Genomic DNA, 17,531 nt, shown 5'->3' with positions numbered 1-17,531 from the left:
TAAAAATTCGCGAGAAACACGATGGTGCCGCCAATAGTTTTCTCTGAAATCAACTCCCAAGCTCAAAAAAAAGCTCTCAAGTTGAGGCCAAAATGGAGGGGATATCCCGCCCTACCCTGAGAGTCCACGTCTACATTAAGACAAACTCTCCATGCAAAGTAGGGAGCAAATACATTGACAGGGCTGCCACTTCATTTGGGGACTCCAAAACTGAAAACACGGCAACCCTGCTAATGTATTTGCTCCCTATCTTTGCATGGAGAGTTCGTCTTGATGTAGACCGGGATCGCCCGATTCCGTCCCCCGATTCCGTCCCGAGTCCGATTCCGTCCCGAAATTAAAACCAGATTCCGATTCCGTCCCGGAAAAATAATTTCTAAATACAAGCGGCAACAGCGCAGCATATCGCACTCCCTTTATAACTTTACTTTTTATAAAACCCATCCAGATCTGTACAGTTTCGTCGGTGTGCTGAAACAAGTTTTTAAAGATTCCAAAATTTTAATCAACTCTGCGAATAAATCTGAGGCCACTCTGCAATCAAAAACTTTGAAAATAATTGTAAGCCATACAAGCGAGCATCACCAAATTCTTCGGTGATAGCAGTGAAGACTCTCTATTCAAATTTATTTGCGCTGTTTCCCATAAAAATACGCCTAACATGTTTCTGTAATATTTCCATTTTTATTTATTTATTTTTTTTACCGTTTGACGCATCGGGCTCTTTACACCCGATCAGTTTACACTTCTCAACATTTTTGCTTAGAAGCTGGTTCTCAACGTAATTGCATGGTGAGTTTCTTTTATCACCTCCTAATTCTTCTATTGTGCTACCATTTAAATTGCTGCGATGTTGCCGCTTGTATTTAGAAATTATTTTTCCGGGACGGAATCGGAATCTGGTTTTAATTTCGGAACGGAATCGGACTCGGGACGGAATCGGGGGACGGAATCGGGCTACGCCCATGTAGACGTGAACTCTCAGGTAGGGTGGGATATCCCCTCCATTTTGGCCTCATCTTGAGAGCTTTTTTTAAGCTTGGGAGTTGATTTCAGAAAAAACCAGTAGCACTATCGTGTTTCTCGCGAACTTTTACATAAGAATCAGCAGTCAAATCGCCAATTCCTCACACATGCAACATCTCCATTGTGGAACGAATCGATGCGTTATTTCGCACGTGGCTCTGACACAAAAAATGGCAAGCGTCGAATCACCTTAAATCAAGAGTCGGAAGTTGTTACACATTTGGACGTATTTATGGCGAAGGAACTGTGCTGGACGGAAACCCTACGCACGATGTCGCTTTCAGCACGAATTCTTTCATTTGTGTTTTTTGACAAGTGCCCATGTGAGGCTCGGAGACGGGTCCGCGGTGCTGGGGTTAATTGACTCGGCTGCTGGCGCTGGTGACTGGTGTGCAGTCTGAAGCCGCGAGGACACTCGCCGCGGCGGCCGCCTGCAATCCGTCTGGAATTTCTCACTTAACGTTCAGGGGTCGTGACCTTTTTCATACGTTTCCTTCCGCTGGAATTTCGACTCCTCGCATGCCGCACCACTTCCCAACCTACTCCTGGCGTCTCCAGAATCCCAGCGTCCCCCGATCCGACCCACACCCAGATTCAACTTGCGGAATCCACACCTCTCCTGCAAAACAACCTCTCCGACTCAAATTATAGGGGGAGGCGAGGCATGTCACAAGCGGGAGTGAAGATTACACAAATGGTAACGTTGCATGGTGGCAACGATCAAGGTCTCAACAAACCAAACATCTGACCATCGAGTCAACGATTCTTGACGTCGTGCTCAGGCAGTAAAACGCAAAAATGGGCCCTGAGCATGGTGTCAACGATCACGGTGTCAACAAACAGAAAAATGTCTTCCTTATGAGTAAAATTAAAAAATTAGCTGTACAGGAGAGGTCTGGGTCACGTATAGTTGGATTAGGTTAGTTTAGGTCGGGACATGTACGTACGGTTAGAATAAGTAGGTAAGGTTAAAGTTATGTACCTAGGGTAAGGTCGGGGAAAGTTAAGCTCTGTGAAAGTGGGCTAGGTCTTGTAAGGTGAAGTCGGGTAAGGTTAGGTTTGAGTAAATAACACAAGAAAAGAAAGACTTGAAAGAAAGATGCTATTGAGGCAAGTTTTAAGTTTCGTTGACGTCGTGATGTTGACACCGTGCTCATTTTACATAAGTCAGAATTTTTTTATTTTTGGATGATCATGGTGTCAACAAAAACTTAGAAAAACTGTTTGTTGACACCATGATCGTTGAAACCATGCTACGTACAAATTGAACATTTTTCGTAATCTTTCTCTCAGTATGCTGAAATTGTCAGATGGACATTGGGTCCTGAGAAAAATACGGTTGAGATCTCACGATCTCAAAAGAGTTGTACGACAGAGAGGCTTCTTAGGAATGAGATGCTTACAATTCCTTGATTTCCGGTCTTCACTCCGGTGACGGCGATTAAATCAACGCGACGGAAGAATCCCGATAGGACATTATAGCAACAGGAGGATGTCAGAGTGAAAGTTGTAAGCAAATACTTGACGAGAAAAAATTATCCAACAATTTCGGCTCTTTCCCTGACTGGCTGTACCGCGGACGAACACCAGATAATAATCTTAGCGATTCGATTTCGACGCTTGGTTAATACTACTCCCGGTTGAGGTTGCGAAATCATCTTAAAAATTCCTGATTTTCGAGCGTGTCCCTGACATTTCAGGATCTTCGCGACTGCCCCCTGGATGTCTCGATAACTCCGCAGATTCACGACGACATAAAATTGTCAAATTGTTTCGTAGCTTGATCTAGGAGTAAATCACGACGCATGGCGTTAAGAATCAGGGTGTTTGCTAGTTATGAAAAACCAAAATTCGGGATTTTTTGGGAGTTTTTTTCAAAAAAATCGGGGACATTTTTTCCCGTAATAGTAAGAGAAAGGGAGCTAGTTAGAGCGTTGAAAGGCGTATTTTATACGACTAATTTTACAAGTCATGTTGAACCGATGAAAACATACGAATAAAAACGAAGCAACACTTGAGTTTTTTTATTCCTGCTTACACCGCGCCGTCGTGGTTGGCGGGACAATTTGAGAACTCGGGTGTTCAGGAGGATTTTTGTCATTTTTTGGGGACCTGAACAAGAAAATTGGGGACTTAGGGGGATATCGGGGGCACCCTTCCATAACCGGGGACTTTGGGGGACCGGTATACACCCTGGGAAACGATCGAGGGGAGCATTCATTCAGACTCTTTCATAAATTTACGGGAAATTCTTGGCTCCGACTTTTCTGGTGTCAAGTGAATTCCATGGAAAGACACAGGACGTAAAAATAAGCGGGAGGTTAAAAATAAACAAGAGAACTCGTCCCGTGGAACAGTGATATCATCTCATTAATTAATTAGACGTCACGTTTTTTTCATCCAGCTTTCATTTTGTGTTCTTGTTCTCTCTCCGGCATTCTCACCTCAACGCACGATTCTTTCACCACGGAGTCCTTGCCACGAAACCTACCTACGTTTTTTGGTTATTTCACGTGGGAGAGGCCAGAACTTTCGGCTTGATTCAGTGGCATCGCGTGCTTTGCGATAAATCCAATGATCTGCCATTTGAACCTACGAGAAATGATCGATTAACAGGGAGTTGGCAACAAGCACTTTAATGATCGATTCTTTACCATAGGTTGAAATGGCATGCACATCAATCGATAGATCGCAAAGTGCGCCACGCCACTGGCTTGATTGCAGTGATAAAAAGCGCAAAGAGAGTAAAATAAGCAGCCAAAAAACCTTTGAAACTTGGAATTGGCATGAGTGAAATGTTAGAAACCGTCCATTATAAAATAAAGAAGTTATTTTTACGAAATTTTGACTCTTCCTTCAAATTTAAAGTGGCCCGCTTGTTTATCCCGTTTTTTTTTTGAGGGGGGGGGGGGGCGCTAATTTTAGTCCAAAATAAGTCTCGGACTTCAACAAAAAAAAATTAAATTAAATTAAATCTTCCGATAAATCTATAGGAGAGAGTGTCTCATGTGTGCCTTCAGTGGTGGGCGGGAAAGGGGGCCTTTAAGGGGTCTGCCATGAAGTGATACTTATTCATTGAGAAGTAAGGGGCTTTGACTGTACTCTTAGGAAACGAAGAGCATGAAAATTACTAATCTTAAAAGCAAATGACTAAATGAGTGTACGAAAATCTTGTGCATTTGATGATGCATAAAGGCAAAACCAATGTCATAGAAGAGTACCTACTTGAAGGGGAGGGGAGTATGGAAGCACCTACTGAAATGTGACTTGTTTACCGATTTCCTTAATTAGCCTCATTAAGACAGTGTGCACAAGAAATTGGCAACAGGGAAAAAAATCACATATAAAGCATCTGGAGCAAGCAAGATGGAAATGTCTGAGCAATCCAGATGTTCCAAGCTCCGCCGTGGGTCCTTAAAAAAACTCCATCACTACAGAGAGGGAGTGCCACTTGTTAGGTTACTCTTTAAGATCTAGAATATATAGGCTGAGGTTTTAAGAAACCTTCAAAGACTTCTCACGGGTAGTTATAATTGTTTAAGTAAGAAAATGGAAAAAGTAGGGAATCACATTACCTATATAGTAATCTAGGGGGATTAATGACGGATTGGATGTTCTGATTACTTCATCTGAATATTTAAGTAAACTATTTTCGTTATTTTCTAAAATCCTACCAGCAGATTTCATTCCTATTCTTTCCTGGTAAATTTTAGAGCATAACTTATGCAGCATGGAAATTACATGGTGAATAAGTGTGCTGTTCATGAATAAATTAGGTACTTAGTACATTCCAAAAAGAGAAAACTTAATGTGCACTGGTTGAGCCATACAAACTATGCATGTAGATAGATAGATAGATAGTTCTTTATTCAATAAAGAGTTTAACAAAAGCCAGGATGTAATCACTACAAGAAAATGTTGCCGAAAGAAATTTTTTGTGTGGCAAGTTTTCAAATGTGAATTAATTCTGCGAATCAAAACTGATTTCAAAAAGCAGACTTAATAATTATAAATTGATTTTATTGACCTCTCTACAAACTAGTGTATGTTGTTAACTACACCCACTATCGAAATTCCATTTCTCTACGGCACTGCCCAAAAACACATCCGTAACTCATAAGCAAAATCATTCAAGCAATAGAGAATTTGCACGTATCTTAAATTTTGTGAATTTCATTCTTAAGAAGAAACTACCAAGTGAACTGCGCATGAGAATACCTATCCATGGTCTCTAATATGAGCAACTACGAGCAGAGAAAATTAATTCTACTTTTCTATAGTTTCCCCCATTGGAAAGAAAATCATAAAAAACACTGCCAACGCGGCTCATAGGCGCTATCAGATGCAGCAATAAAAAATTTTCGTGCAAATTCTCCTTTCGTGCTATCTAACTTTGGACAGTGGACTGGAGCTGATCACTACAAATGCCGAATCAATTGAAGTCATGTTTCAATAGAACAGAGCAAATTCCCCCTTGTTATATCGTGTTTTTTCCCAGGGAAATACACTTTTTTTTTTTAAATAAAAGAATGCGGTGGAATTTGGGCTTCGGCCATCAAAAAGTTACGTTAGAAATCAGAATTTACTCGTAAGAATTTCCTCTGAAATACCCTCTCTAAATTTGCAGTGCCAATTCAGTTCTCGTGAAACCCATCTAACAAAATTTGGAATTTCACTGGTTCCTAAATAATGACTTGCTGGTGTAAACATTTTGGGTACCGATAATTTGAAGAAATCCTGAAAACCAAATACCAAATAGTGATCACTCCACCATAACACGCACATGTTCAACTTTAGAAGAGCCTGGTGCTCGGAATTGAGTAGGTACTCAACAATGGATACTCAATGTGCTTGATCACACACTTCAACTAGAATCAACACAATCCAAATTCTAACAAGATGAGGGGTTTATAACGCATGAATCAACAGCCCAATTACTATGATAACAAAAGCGGCTACTTAAAGAGATAAATGCACTATCTAAAGTCCATGACCCTCAGACATCTAAGGAATTCGAATATGTGTGAGCACGTTCAGTTGAATTATGATGTTGACCAAAACAAGAACTGCAATGCATCATTCTCAGTCCATCAAACATGGATAAGTTACCATAAAGTCATCCATCAAAACATCCAAATTGAGTTTCCCAAACGTGTGGAACCCTCAGAATTTGCAGGCTCGCCCCTAACAAAGTGACAGTTACTTACCGAATGCGGCAAAAATTCCGCAGACGTGGTGGAACCAAACAAAAAAATATCTTACCTCATACTTCAAGCCGGCGAGTCTGAGCCAAGTCTCCACTTTCAAACAATACGGGGAAATTGATGGGATGACTGATGTACGGGGAAACTGGTACAAATAAACCACATCTTTTTCGTAATTTACTTTTTTAACCGTGGGTTTCGGCGGTGCGGGCTCCGCCGGTGGAGCCGACGTATCGATATCCTTATCCTTAGTTTCGGATTTGCTATTTTCGGTAGGGGTAGTTTCCTCCTTGACTTCTTTGGTTTCGGCAACCGTTTCCTTCTTATCTTCACTCGCCATCGTTAAAAAATCACGTCTTAAATTTAGCTCACAAGTAGATTAACAGGATACCACTTAAAATAACACAGCACTGCGAAAACCTCTCCCGGTCACGAACTGAAACGAGTAAGCCAACTGCCAGAGAATAGCTTGCACGCGATAGGCCTTGTGTCTGAAAGTAAACCCAAGCCATGCAGCTCACGACGCTAGTCATTGGAAGCATGCGCGGTAACGTGGATCGCATTGTTTCTTGAGTCACGCAGTTGATGGCACACCCTCTCTCATCGAGTGGCGCGCAATTTAAAAATGCGCTCTTCATTTTTTCGAGCGACATCAAGGAGGCTTGAACTTCCTTCTTTCAATTTGAGATTTTCGTCGCGGAGAATATGTAATGTATCATAATAATATTTTTATTTTAAGTAATTATTTATTATACCTTCTTACCTTATTAATTATTTATTATATCTTCTTACCTTATTAATTATACCCTCTAATATTTTTATTTTAAATATGGGTTTTTTATCACAAAATTTTGCTCTGGTCACATCCGTCACTCGGAAAGGTAGTTGGGAGCCATTCGTGTTTTGACACACCTAAATCGTTGAATTACCAACTCAAGAGACTTTTACAATTTTTTTAGTTTTTTTGTTTGTTGTTTTTTTTACGTAATCCATTTCAAAATCGTCCTCGAAAGGTCAAATATCGATTTCAATGCTGCTGTTTCTTTTCTTCCTCCAATTTAATGCCTCTCACCATATTTTCGTCAAGGTTATTATGTTCGTAAAAAGTGTAGACGTCTCAATTTGTTTGTCTGTTGACCCTAAAAAAAACTTTCATTTTAATAACTACGGTGTGATATAACGTTTCTGCATTGCGGCGTTTCAAAATTTCCGCTCATATTTTCATTTTTCGAAGAGAAATGTTAAGCCAACATTTGAGCTTGAAATTAATGCAGAATATTCTGTCTACAGAGAAAAAAATTATTGAAGTTTTCAAGAAATTATGATGACTAGTTTTCGAAAGAAAAAATAAAGTATGACGGGGAGTCTTCGACGTCGCACAGGAAGATACGTGATTTTGTACTTTGACTAGTTATCGATGCCCTGTTTGTTCTTGTACCGCAATTATTTTTTCCGTATATTTCTCCTCACTTTTAACGTCAAAAAACTTGAGTACAATGTATTGCCTCGAAGGTGTTTGTGTTACTGTCGGAATTTTTTCCTAAAAACTCTATGAAAATTCGAGAGGTACCACATTTCCTCCAATTTCGTGTTCGTCACTCGGGAAAGTTATGGACATTTTCTCTTGAAATTTTCAGATAATTCAGATCTGAGTGTAAATTAAACTGTCTGAAAAATTAAAGGACGTACAGTCACAGTTTTCTTTGAGAATTCGTATTTTAGCGAGGGAAATTTGGCAACGTGTGATGGATCATACGGCGTTCTTCCTTAGCACGGCAGTGCATGCTGTTGTTGTTCTCTCTTGTTTTTTTAGATTTGTACGCGCATATTATGTACTTTTTGAAAATTATCAGCCGTATGAGGCCCGATCATATTTATCGACTTTTCCATTTCCCACAAATCATGCACTAGCTTTTTTCCATTCCTGCACTTTTTGGTAACAACAATGATAAGTATGTGCCAGTAGTCTCCCGAGGCAGATAGGTGATTTTATAAAGTGAGTCAGAAATAATGGTTCCGAATCAAGTCCAGTTTGCTCTATTAAATATATACCTACTTAAACACGAGAGGATGAAGACCTGAATGAATTGATTGGAAGGATTAATTTTTTTATTGGGGCCATAAACAATGTTGCAATCGAATTGGACATCTTCGTAATGAGGTGCCTCCATTAAGATGCATCGCGCGTGGATGGAAGGATTCGCATACTCAACGGAAGCGAAGGAAGGCGAACTGTTGAACTAATCAAAAGAGGCCAGAGGGTATGTGTATGAGTGATATGACTCACATAACTAATAGGTATGTGAGTATTTATATTTCCGCATTCCGAGACTGCACATTGCGGTGTGGAAAGGCAAGGCCAGTTGGCGTTGTTTCGCATCCAGCTCACACATCACTCACCTATCCATCGGGCTCAAAAGCGATGCTTGTCGCAATAATAAATTCTTAGCCACATTTTTTGTCATAAAGGCAGGCGAAATGCATTGCATTTAACAGAGAGGAACCAGCGCAATTACGGAGTTTTCAAAACCGTGCAACTTCTTATTTTCTTTTTAAAAAACTCAATACATGGACCCGCACAATATTAAAATTTACTCGATTATATTCCTTTCAAATTAAGAATTTTTTGGTGGAAAGCCAAAACTATTTGCTACTCTGGAAATTTTTTTAGATAATTATGAAGAAGCAATGTTTTTACAATGCTGAATTAGCGCTGGTTCCTTTCTGCTAAATGCGATCTAAATGTGCCTAAAGTCCGGGGATGAAGGATGAGGTAGGTAACTATAACTCTAGCTTAAAGGGGTTAAATCTGTATCGTTTGGCGGAAGAAACACGGCATAATTATGTGTTTTTCGAACAGTTTCGAAAAACACTCTTATAGGCGTGCTTAATGTGGATCACATTTAGCAAAAAGGAACCAGTGCGATTACAGTGTTTTCAAAATCGTGCAACTTTTTCTTTTCTTTTGAAACACTTAATATGCGTAAGTACGTTATTAAAATTTACACAATTATTTTCCTTCATAATAACAATATTTTGGTGGGAAGTGAAAACTTTTTGCCGTTCTGGGAGAATTTAAGATATAATTAGGTATGAAGAAGCAACATTTTTTACAACACTGTAATCGCGCTGGTTCCTTTATTTTAAATGCGATCCGTGAAATCTTGTTGGTAGCTATCGTGAATTTGAGGTGAGCCTTCAACTTCGCCGTATAGGCAACAAACGAGAGCGAATAAGTATCTCTTCAAAAGCTAACAAATACATGACCTCCTCCTTAAACTTCGACAGACCCAATAAAAATGCTTAAACCTACAGTCATGTATTTTCGACCTCGAGGTATACGCCTCCAATTTTGCCGCTTATTGATAATGAAACTACAAAAATGCGCATATCTCAGTTGCCGTGTTCCAATATCTCCGCTCCTATTTGATTTTTTTAAAGGAGACCGGAAAAACATCATGGCTTGAAATTTTCAGGGTACTCTTCATAGAGAGAGAAAAAATCACTGTAGTTTCCAAGAAATGACGTTCAATGATTTTTCAAGTAAAAAATAAAGGATGACAGCTGAAGTCTGCAACGCCGCACAATGGATCGAGGCAATAGGAGTGGTCGGACAAAATTTGGAAACTTTTAAAACTAATAACTCCGTTCAAACAAAACTTTGAGATTTTAAAAGTGGTTCCATTGGTTTTCTCGTAAGATTTTCTTCCAAAATCACCCCGTGAAGTTGGAACATCCAACTTCACGGCAAACATCCAAACGTGCAGTTTTAGTCAAAAATTTCATGTCCGACCTCTCTAATTGACTCAATCCACTGTGCGCCGCAAACCGATAAACGCTTTTCTGCAGTTGCACCATCGATGAGCAACATATATATGTATCAGGGAGCGCGAAGAGTTATCTCTATCCTGAAACAAAAATTATCTCCGTTACATTCTATTTTCATAGCTGAGATGGGTCATCCCTTTTAAATGTTAATCCATAGTTCATTCCTTATCGGCCAATGGTCACTCCACTTCCTTCGTCTGGGTACCGGCTCAAGAAGGAATTCTGGGAAACGGAACAGTGGATAAAGCAGCCACTGAAGCATGCTCTATGCGAAACATCACTCAACAAGATGCTAAAAAAGCAACGTGCGAACTTATCAGCAGCTCGTGGGAGCAAGATTGACGCACAAGTGAACAAAATCGTCTCCGCAGAGCCACTATACCATATCCAAGAACTTATGTTCTATCACAAAGAAGATCATGTGAAGTTCAAATTGCGCGTCTCAGGATCGGTTACACTTTTTTCAGTCACAATCACATCATCTGCAAAGAAGATAAACCCATCTGTAACTTCTGTGGTGTATCACCTCTTGTCAAACACGTGATTTTGGACTGAACTACCCTCAAGGATCTCCGCTCACAGATTCACTCACCAACAGTCAAAAATAATACAAACCCACTAATCGGCAATGAACCCAATGTCACAACCAAAATACTGAAGCTTTTTGCCTCCCTTAATTTAAAAATCTAAATTTTTGTTTTCCATTGTTTATGAAACATTACTGCCAAAAGAACCGAGCCAGTGTTGCGGTTAACGCGAGCTTAAGACGTGGATCTGCAAAATCCTAAAAAAAGAATCAGACGAGAACCTGAAAAAAGAAGCGAGAACGAGTATTAACACAGCCGTAGACAGAAAAGGCTTATTCGGGCCTCTTTTTCAACTTTTCTCCCAAATCTGAGCGACACCTCATTAACAGCATACAGCAGAGCATTGAGAGCTCACGCTTCGCTTCATCGCGCCTTCAATTTCTCAGATGCAGCACAGACGCCCATCAAGTATGAATAGTTGTATCTCTACGCCGTCGTCGTCAACGCGCATCCTTCCCCTCTCTCTACTTCCATATTGTGTTTGTTTCCGTTAGTTTTATTCGTAGTGGTGCTTCAAGCTCTACGTAAGTAACACAGCCGAAGGTAGGAGAGATGTGTTCGGACTTCTTTTTTAACTTTTCTCCCGAATCTGAGCAACGCTTAGAGAGCTCACGCTTCGCGTCATCGCGCCTTCAATTTTTCAGATGCAGCACCGATGTCCATCAAGTACGAATAGTTGTATCTCTGCGCCGTCGTTAACGCGCATCCTTCCCTCGCTTAATTTCCATATTGTGTTTGCGTTTGTCTTATTCCTAGTGGTGCTTTAAACTAGTAGCATGGGGCAGAGCATTGCGAGTTCACGATTCACGCAATTCACCCAAAAATTACTTTAATTCCTCTCTATCAGCGCCAGGCTAAAAAATTCGGATATTTAAAAAATTCGAAAAAGAAAAAGATTCGTGAAAGTTTTTAAAGTTCGTCGGTCCTTAGAATAAAATCCTACATTTGGTAAACATTTTTACATTTACCAAATGCAGAATTATCCGCTATATCGATTGTTTTCTCGTGGTTTGGAACGTTCATTTGGAAGGGTCCCTTCATAATTTCAAAATCCATCATTCCGCATGCATTTTGAGAGCAATGATTATTTTTTCTCCGCGTATTTCGCAAAATCCCTTAAATTTGCCTGGGAGGGGGGGGGGGGCATGGATATTCCTGACACCCCCCCCCCCCCGCCCACTAATTCGGCCCATGTGTCCGCCGATTGATGATTATGAGTGCATAGTGCATAGTGCATACTGCATACTGGATGCATTGCTTCGAGTTGACTGTTGCGTTAATCATGTGCTAATCTCTCGCTGACGATGCAGATGCAGGTCTGGGGCGCGAGGACGAAGACGCGACAGCGCGCGGGGGCAGTAGTGACTTGCGATGAATCGATCGTTCTGTCATTTAAACCTATGGAAAAGGATCGATAGTCGGGGTGTAGCTGAATAATCGATTATTTAGCATAGCTTCAAACGGGGAAATATCCATAGCGGATGATTCACGCTTCGCCACTGCACTGGAAGGGGGCGGGGCGGGGTGAATCTTGTGTCATATAGCCGCGGCCGGCGCGGCGCACAGTGGATCGAGTCAATTAGAGGGGTGAACCCGAATTGGTTCCCGTGGCCGTGACCCTTAGTCCGAACTGGTTCCCGGATGAAACAAAACCCTGGTCCGCACTGGTTCCCGATTCAAAATGTTCCATGTCCGAATTGGTTCCTGCGAGTGAGATGGTTTTTTGAAGAAGCGACAACTGCGCAAGGCAAACGAGGACCGGCTAAAACTTAATACGGAGTTCAGTGGTGCTCATCCAAATATTTTTTGCTTTATACAAGCTAGGATACTAGGACTTAGTTAGTTTTTGGACTACCGCTCTCTTTTTGTGCCGTAGTATCTTGATTTATTTTGCGAGGAAAGCTCCGTACTCTTGAAGGATGCCTGTCATTCTTAATATGTTGGAGCGCCTTCAATTTCTCATGATACTGTGCAATACCTCTGGTGTGAAATAGTTGCTTCAGACGACGTGGCACGCTGCTGCGCGGCGGGCGGGCAGAGAGCGCGAAACGCGCATTGGCGCCTACAAACCTAACAGGGATACTTCACGCATTGCGCAATGCGTGAAGTATCCCTGTTAGGTTTGTAGGCGCCAGTGCGTCGCCGCTCCGTTTTGTGTTAAGCTCTAATACTTAATCTCGCGGAGTCAGCGTTTTTCAACTCATGATTTAGAAATGTTTGCACACATTCTGTATGGATTATTCTCATTTTAAAGTGATGAAAAAAAATATGTTTTAAAGGAAAATATAATGTGTGTTTTGTAAATATTAAGGTAGTTCCGTATCAAACTTAATGATTTCCAAAGCACATTAATTTCTACACAATTTCTGATAGCCTTTTATAGCCACCAATGTTGATAAAGTGTAAAGCCCGGCGATAGGAACTATAGCCAGACTGTATACTTTTTTATAGCTTCGTATAGCCCGGCTACATGATTTTCTCCGCTTTCTACAGCCAGCTATATGATTTTCAATAGCTTCTTTAGTCGGCTATAAGAACTCCTATGGTATTTTGAAACACAGCTCCTATCGCCAATTTTTACCAGGGAATTTACAGGTGGGAACTAATTCGGACACGGGAACCAATACGACCCTCGGAAGTGGGAACCAATACGGAAATGACCGTCTTCGGAAAAGGGAACCAATTCGGCCACTTGGGAACCAATTCGGCAACTCCCAATTAGAGAGGTCGGACATGATATTTTTGACTATAACTGAAAATTTTGATGTTAATTTCGTCACATTTTAAATTTTATGGGGTGCCTCTAAAAGCAAATTTCACGAGGAAACCAATGGAGCCACTTTAAAAACCTCAAAATTGTGTATAAACGGAGTTATAAGCGTTTAAAGTTTCCAAATTTTGTCCGAGCTCTCCTATTGACTGGATCCACTGTGCGGCGCGGCGTGCGCGCATTCGCCCGCGCCCTCCTGAGTCGGAGTGCATCTTATTATTCCAATTGCTTCAGCTTTCCATTCCATTTGCATTCGCTTGCCGAGTCACCTCGGATACTTCACAACGGATAATAAGCCTTTTCTGACGCCTTCGCGCGCACCGCCGCGCCGCGCCGGGCACCCGAGACACAAGACGCTCTTGCCGCCGCCGCCGCCGCGGCCGCGAGGTGCCACTCTTTACGAGTCGTTTGCCACTTGAAAAGACAGAGCAAACCAGAGCAGGAGAGCACCCTCGCTGACAAATCATAACTACTGCGGGTTGATTATAAAAATTGGTAGACAGAGAGCAGTAACGGAAAATGGACCGATTCTAGTGATGGAAACGAGTGGTAGCAATGGCAACCCATGCGAGACCCGTTGAGGACCCCCCTCCCCCCCAATGTGGGCCCACTTATTCTGTGGAGGGGGGGGGGGGGTCCGGAAGCCTTCCCCGAAAAATGTTGAAATTTTAAGACCTTTAAAATGCAATTCTGGGCACTATCGGTGACTCTTCTTCTTCCGAAACTCTTTTTTTTACCTTTCTTAAGGATAAAATGTACGGTAGAAATGAGAAACGTTTAAAACATATGGAATTATAAATAGTGACATATAGAATACACAGCAAACAATAAATATGTTACTTTTCAATTCTTTCCTACAAGGAGACATATTTTCCAAGGGAGAGAGGAAATTTTCCTTGAGGGCGGGAGATTATTCTCTTGGAGAGAAGGAAATATTTCTTTGGGGGAAGAGAATATTTCCCCTAGAGGCCGCCCCCCCCCCCCAAAAAAAAAAAACTCTTCCCCCTCCAATTTCAAAGTTGAGGTTTAGCTCCTCAGAAAATACCTGACATGGACACCTCTGGAGTCCTGGACCCTTCAGCTCTTCCATCATTTCCCCCGTGTCTATCGGAACCACTCGTTTCAACCGATACAGCCTGTGTCACACTATCAAAACTAGCCATCAAAATATCAAGGTCAGATGTTGTGATTGGCTTATTTGATGACTCGGACAAAGCACAAACGGTACAAACCGGTACAACCATATTTGTCGGATGCTTATTTGAGGCGACCTCCAATTTCCGCGAAAATCAGATGTAGAGGTTTTAAGGAACTACGTTACACAGTAAAGCGGCCAATGAAATATTTCAACACAAATTCATGTTTTAAGGGTTTTTAAGGTTTCTAATAGCATTTCTCGCTCTTTCGATACTTTAGGGTGGAAGGAGGGGGAGGGGGAGGCCGACCAAAATCAGACAGTCAAAAATTTTTTATGGTTAACAATTTTCTTGAGCTCAGTAAATAATGATAATTTTTTTACATCCGTTCACGCATTCAGCCCAAATAGGACTGGTTTTAAACCAATTTGGCAATGAATAGGAAAATTCTACAGTCACATGGCACGTAAGTTTAGAGTGAGTTGACCGTCGCTCACACCAATATAACTGATGAAATTTCAATTTCATTGTTAGACTGAAAGTAATGTAATATCGTATGATTGAAGTCACTCAGATAACTCAATCACAGCGCCCTTGACCTTGACATTTTGATGGAGTAGTGTGACACAGGCTATAGGATCGCTCCATTTTCTCCTTGTCTCCTCTGTTTGTTGCTCTGTCTATATCAATTTCAGTAATCAGCCCGCTTGAGGATCCGCAAGAGTGCGAAAAGCTCTTTTCCTTTTCAACAATTAATACTAACTCTCTCCAATAGAATGCTGGAACCAACAGACTATGAGCGAGCATGTTAGCAGAAGTTCGCCTTCAATTTTGCTGCATAGGCAACAAACATACTGTGGATCTTTTCGAAAGTTATGAGTTATGGTTAAACCGAACAACGCCTAGGCAAGTATCGTCTATCGGATGTCCGCCTTCAATATTGCTGCATAGGCAAAAAACATACTGAGGAGCTCGAATAGTTAAGTACCTATTCGAAAAATACACAATCATATCGTCTGCGAGCTTTAATTGAACCGATGGACGATGTTATGTGAACCCATTGGTAGAGATCATCCATCCGAATGTTTGCCTTCAATTTTGCTACATAAGCAACAAGCATACTAGAGGGTGAGAATAGTTTTTTACTCTTGAAACATTTTTCGCACAGTGAGGAAAAATCATGGCAGTTTTTAAGAATTATGTATGAAATTAATTATGATAGCTGACAGGAATCCAGCAACGCCGCGCCGCAAACCAAGATGCGTGGTTGTGGGCTTACACTGTCGATATGTAATTTTTTATCACTAAAACTATAGCAAAATCGCACTCTGAGAAGTATCCTATCAATAGGATCGCTCAATTTTCTCTTCGTCCTCTTTGCCCATATCTTTGTCTATCAATTTTAATTATCAGCAGGATGGATCCGAAGTGTCTCCACGGGACCCAGTATTAATGCTTACACTCTTCACAACTCTCTTCGTAAGTAATATAATGGCGAACAAGTACCTAAAACTGTTATTCATTCCAGGTTTCTCGAGCGAGATATGAAAGAACGGTCTCAGCATGCGGCCTCGGAATGCTGTCAGTTCGCTATTCTGAAATAGAATCTCCAGTGCCTTCAAAATGACAAGCGTCCAAACGCATGACATCCGTCTCTGAATGCCTATCCCCACATCACCAGGAATCCATCACTTCTTCATCAGTGATCTGCAGTCAAAGGCGCCTAGGTACAATGAGCAAATTTTCGTTTATCAACCATTGACGAAATCCGTGAATAGTTTACGAAATACGTCATCAAAACGCATTTTCGTTCTCCGGTTGTAATTAAATGAGCGTAGCCTAGCCTTCCCCGCAAAATCGCCTGTAATTAATTATAATTTAATTTTTGTCAACAGCTTACAGTTTTGTAAACGTGCTCCGGGTCACATTATTGAACTTGTTGACGATTCTGGTTGAGGGAGTGAAACCCATCAACCCCTGTAAACAGGCCACCGGGCTCTGATTGGTAAATGAAAATAGCGACCTCGTTAACGCGCAGGATAACTGTTTACGGATTTCGCCAACAGTTGACGAACGAAAATTTGCTTTAAGACCAGCATAACACCTTTGGGCACCTCTTTTTGTTTTCTTAACTTGAGTCAATTTTATATGAGTGTACCCTGTACCTGCTGAATACATCATAGAAAAGACGACGGACTTAATAAGAAAACCGATAATCATTGCTTTTCCGTGGAATATACTTAAATTCTCCCCTCTGTGATCGAGGCCCCTCCCTGACGTGTTTTGCGATACATCGATTGATCGGCCATTTAAACCTATGGAAAAGTATCGATAGACAGGGTGTTTGCAGCGAACACCTTAATAATCGATTATTCACCACAGCTTCTAACGGGGAAAAATCGATAGATCGCTAAGCACACCACGTCACTACTCCCTTCTTTTCATCGGCCGGCAGGGCGCTTTATCGAGAAGTTGTAACATTCATTTTACTCTCGTCTCGTCATCTACTTCAGTGTGGAGATACATTTACTTCGACCAACCACTCACTTACTTTACTTTACCAATTTCGACTCGTAAAAATTTGAGTGTGTGGAGAAAAAGCGAAAACTTCAAACAGAAACTTACTGAGAAACTGTGAGTAGCGAGTGCCGCATGTTTGAAATAGCTCAGAGTTGGCGCCGACACGGATGATGTCATCCGGCGCCAATCGGATACAGTACGTATGCAGCGCGCATGCGCAAGCCTCCCCGTTTCGGGAAGTTGTTGCAGCAGTAGCCCACCTCGGATTTTTCATCAGTGGCATAGTGTGCTTCGATACATATCGTTTCCCCGATTTGAAGCTATGGTAAAGAATCGATTTTTAAGGTGTTCGTTGCGACACCTGACATCGATCCTTTTCCACAGGTTTAATAGACAGATCAATCGATCTACCGGAAAGCACGCCTCGTCACTGGAGGATTTCATCGCTTTCCCTCCTCCG

At 41.4% G+C, this 17,531-nt stretch overlaps 1 protein-coding gene and 1 long non-coding RNA gene across 2 annotated transcripts in view; both read right to left on the bottom strand.

The window, feature by feature from the left end:
- LOC140224178 (uncharacterized) overlaps window positions 1-6,282 on the bottom strand; it is a 34,407-nt gene extending 28,125 nt beyond the window's left edge. Inside the window, exon 1 of the long non-coding RNA XR_011899420.1 lies at window positions 5,746-6,282. This is a non-coding gene — a long non-coding RNA (uncharacterized lncRNA). The remainder of the gene's footprint in view (window positions 1-5,745) is intronic.
- fax (failed axon connections) overlaps window positions 1-6,730 on the bottom strand; it is a 78,541-nt gene extending 71,811 nt beyond the window's left edge. The window contains exon 1 of the mRNA XM_019060442.2: window positions 6,289-6,730. Coding sequence (XP_018915987.1) covers window positions 6,289-6,570 — 282 coding nt within the window. The 5' untranslated portion in view covers window positions 6,571-6,730. The remainder of the gene's footprint in view (window positions 1-6,288) is intronic.
- Between the last annotated feature and the right edge of the window lie 10,801 nt (window positions 6,731-17,531).

Source organism: Bemisia tabaci, chromosome 3 (genome assembly GCF_918797505.1).
Source record: "Bemisia tabaci chromosome 3, PGI_BMITA_v3".
NCBI classification, from domain to species: Eukaryota; Metazoa; Arthropoda; class Insecta; order Hemiptera; family Aleyrodidae; genus Bemisia; species Bemisia tabaci.
This window is presented reverse-complemented; position numbering and strand designations above follow the sequence as displayed.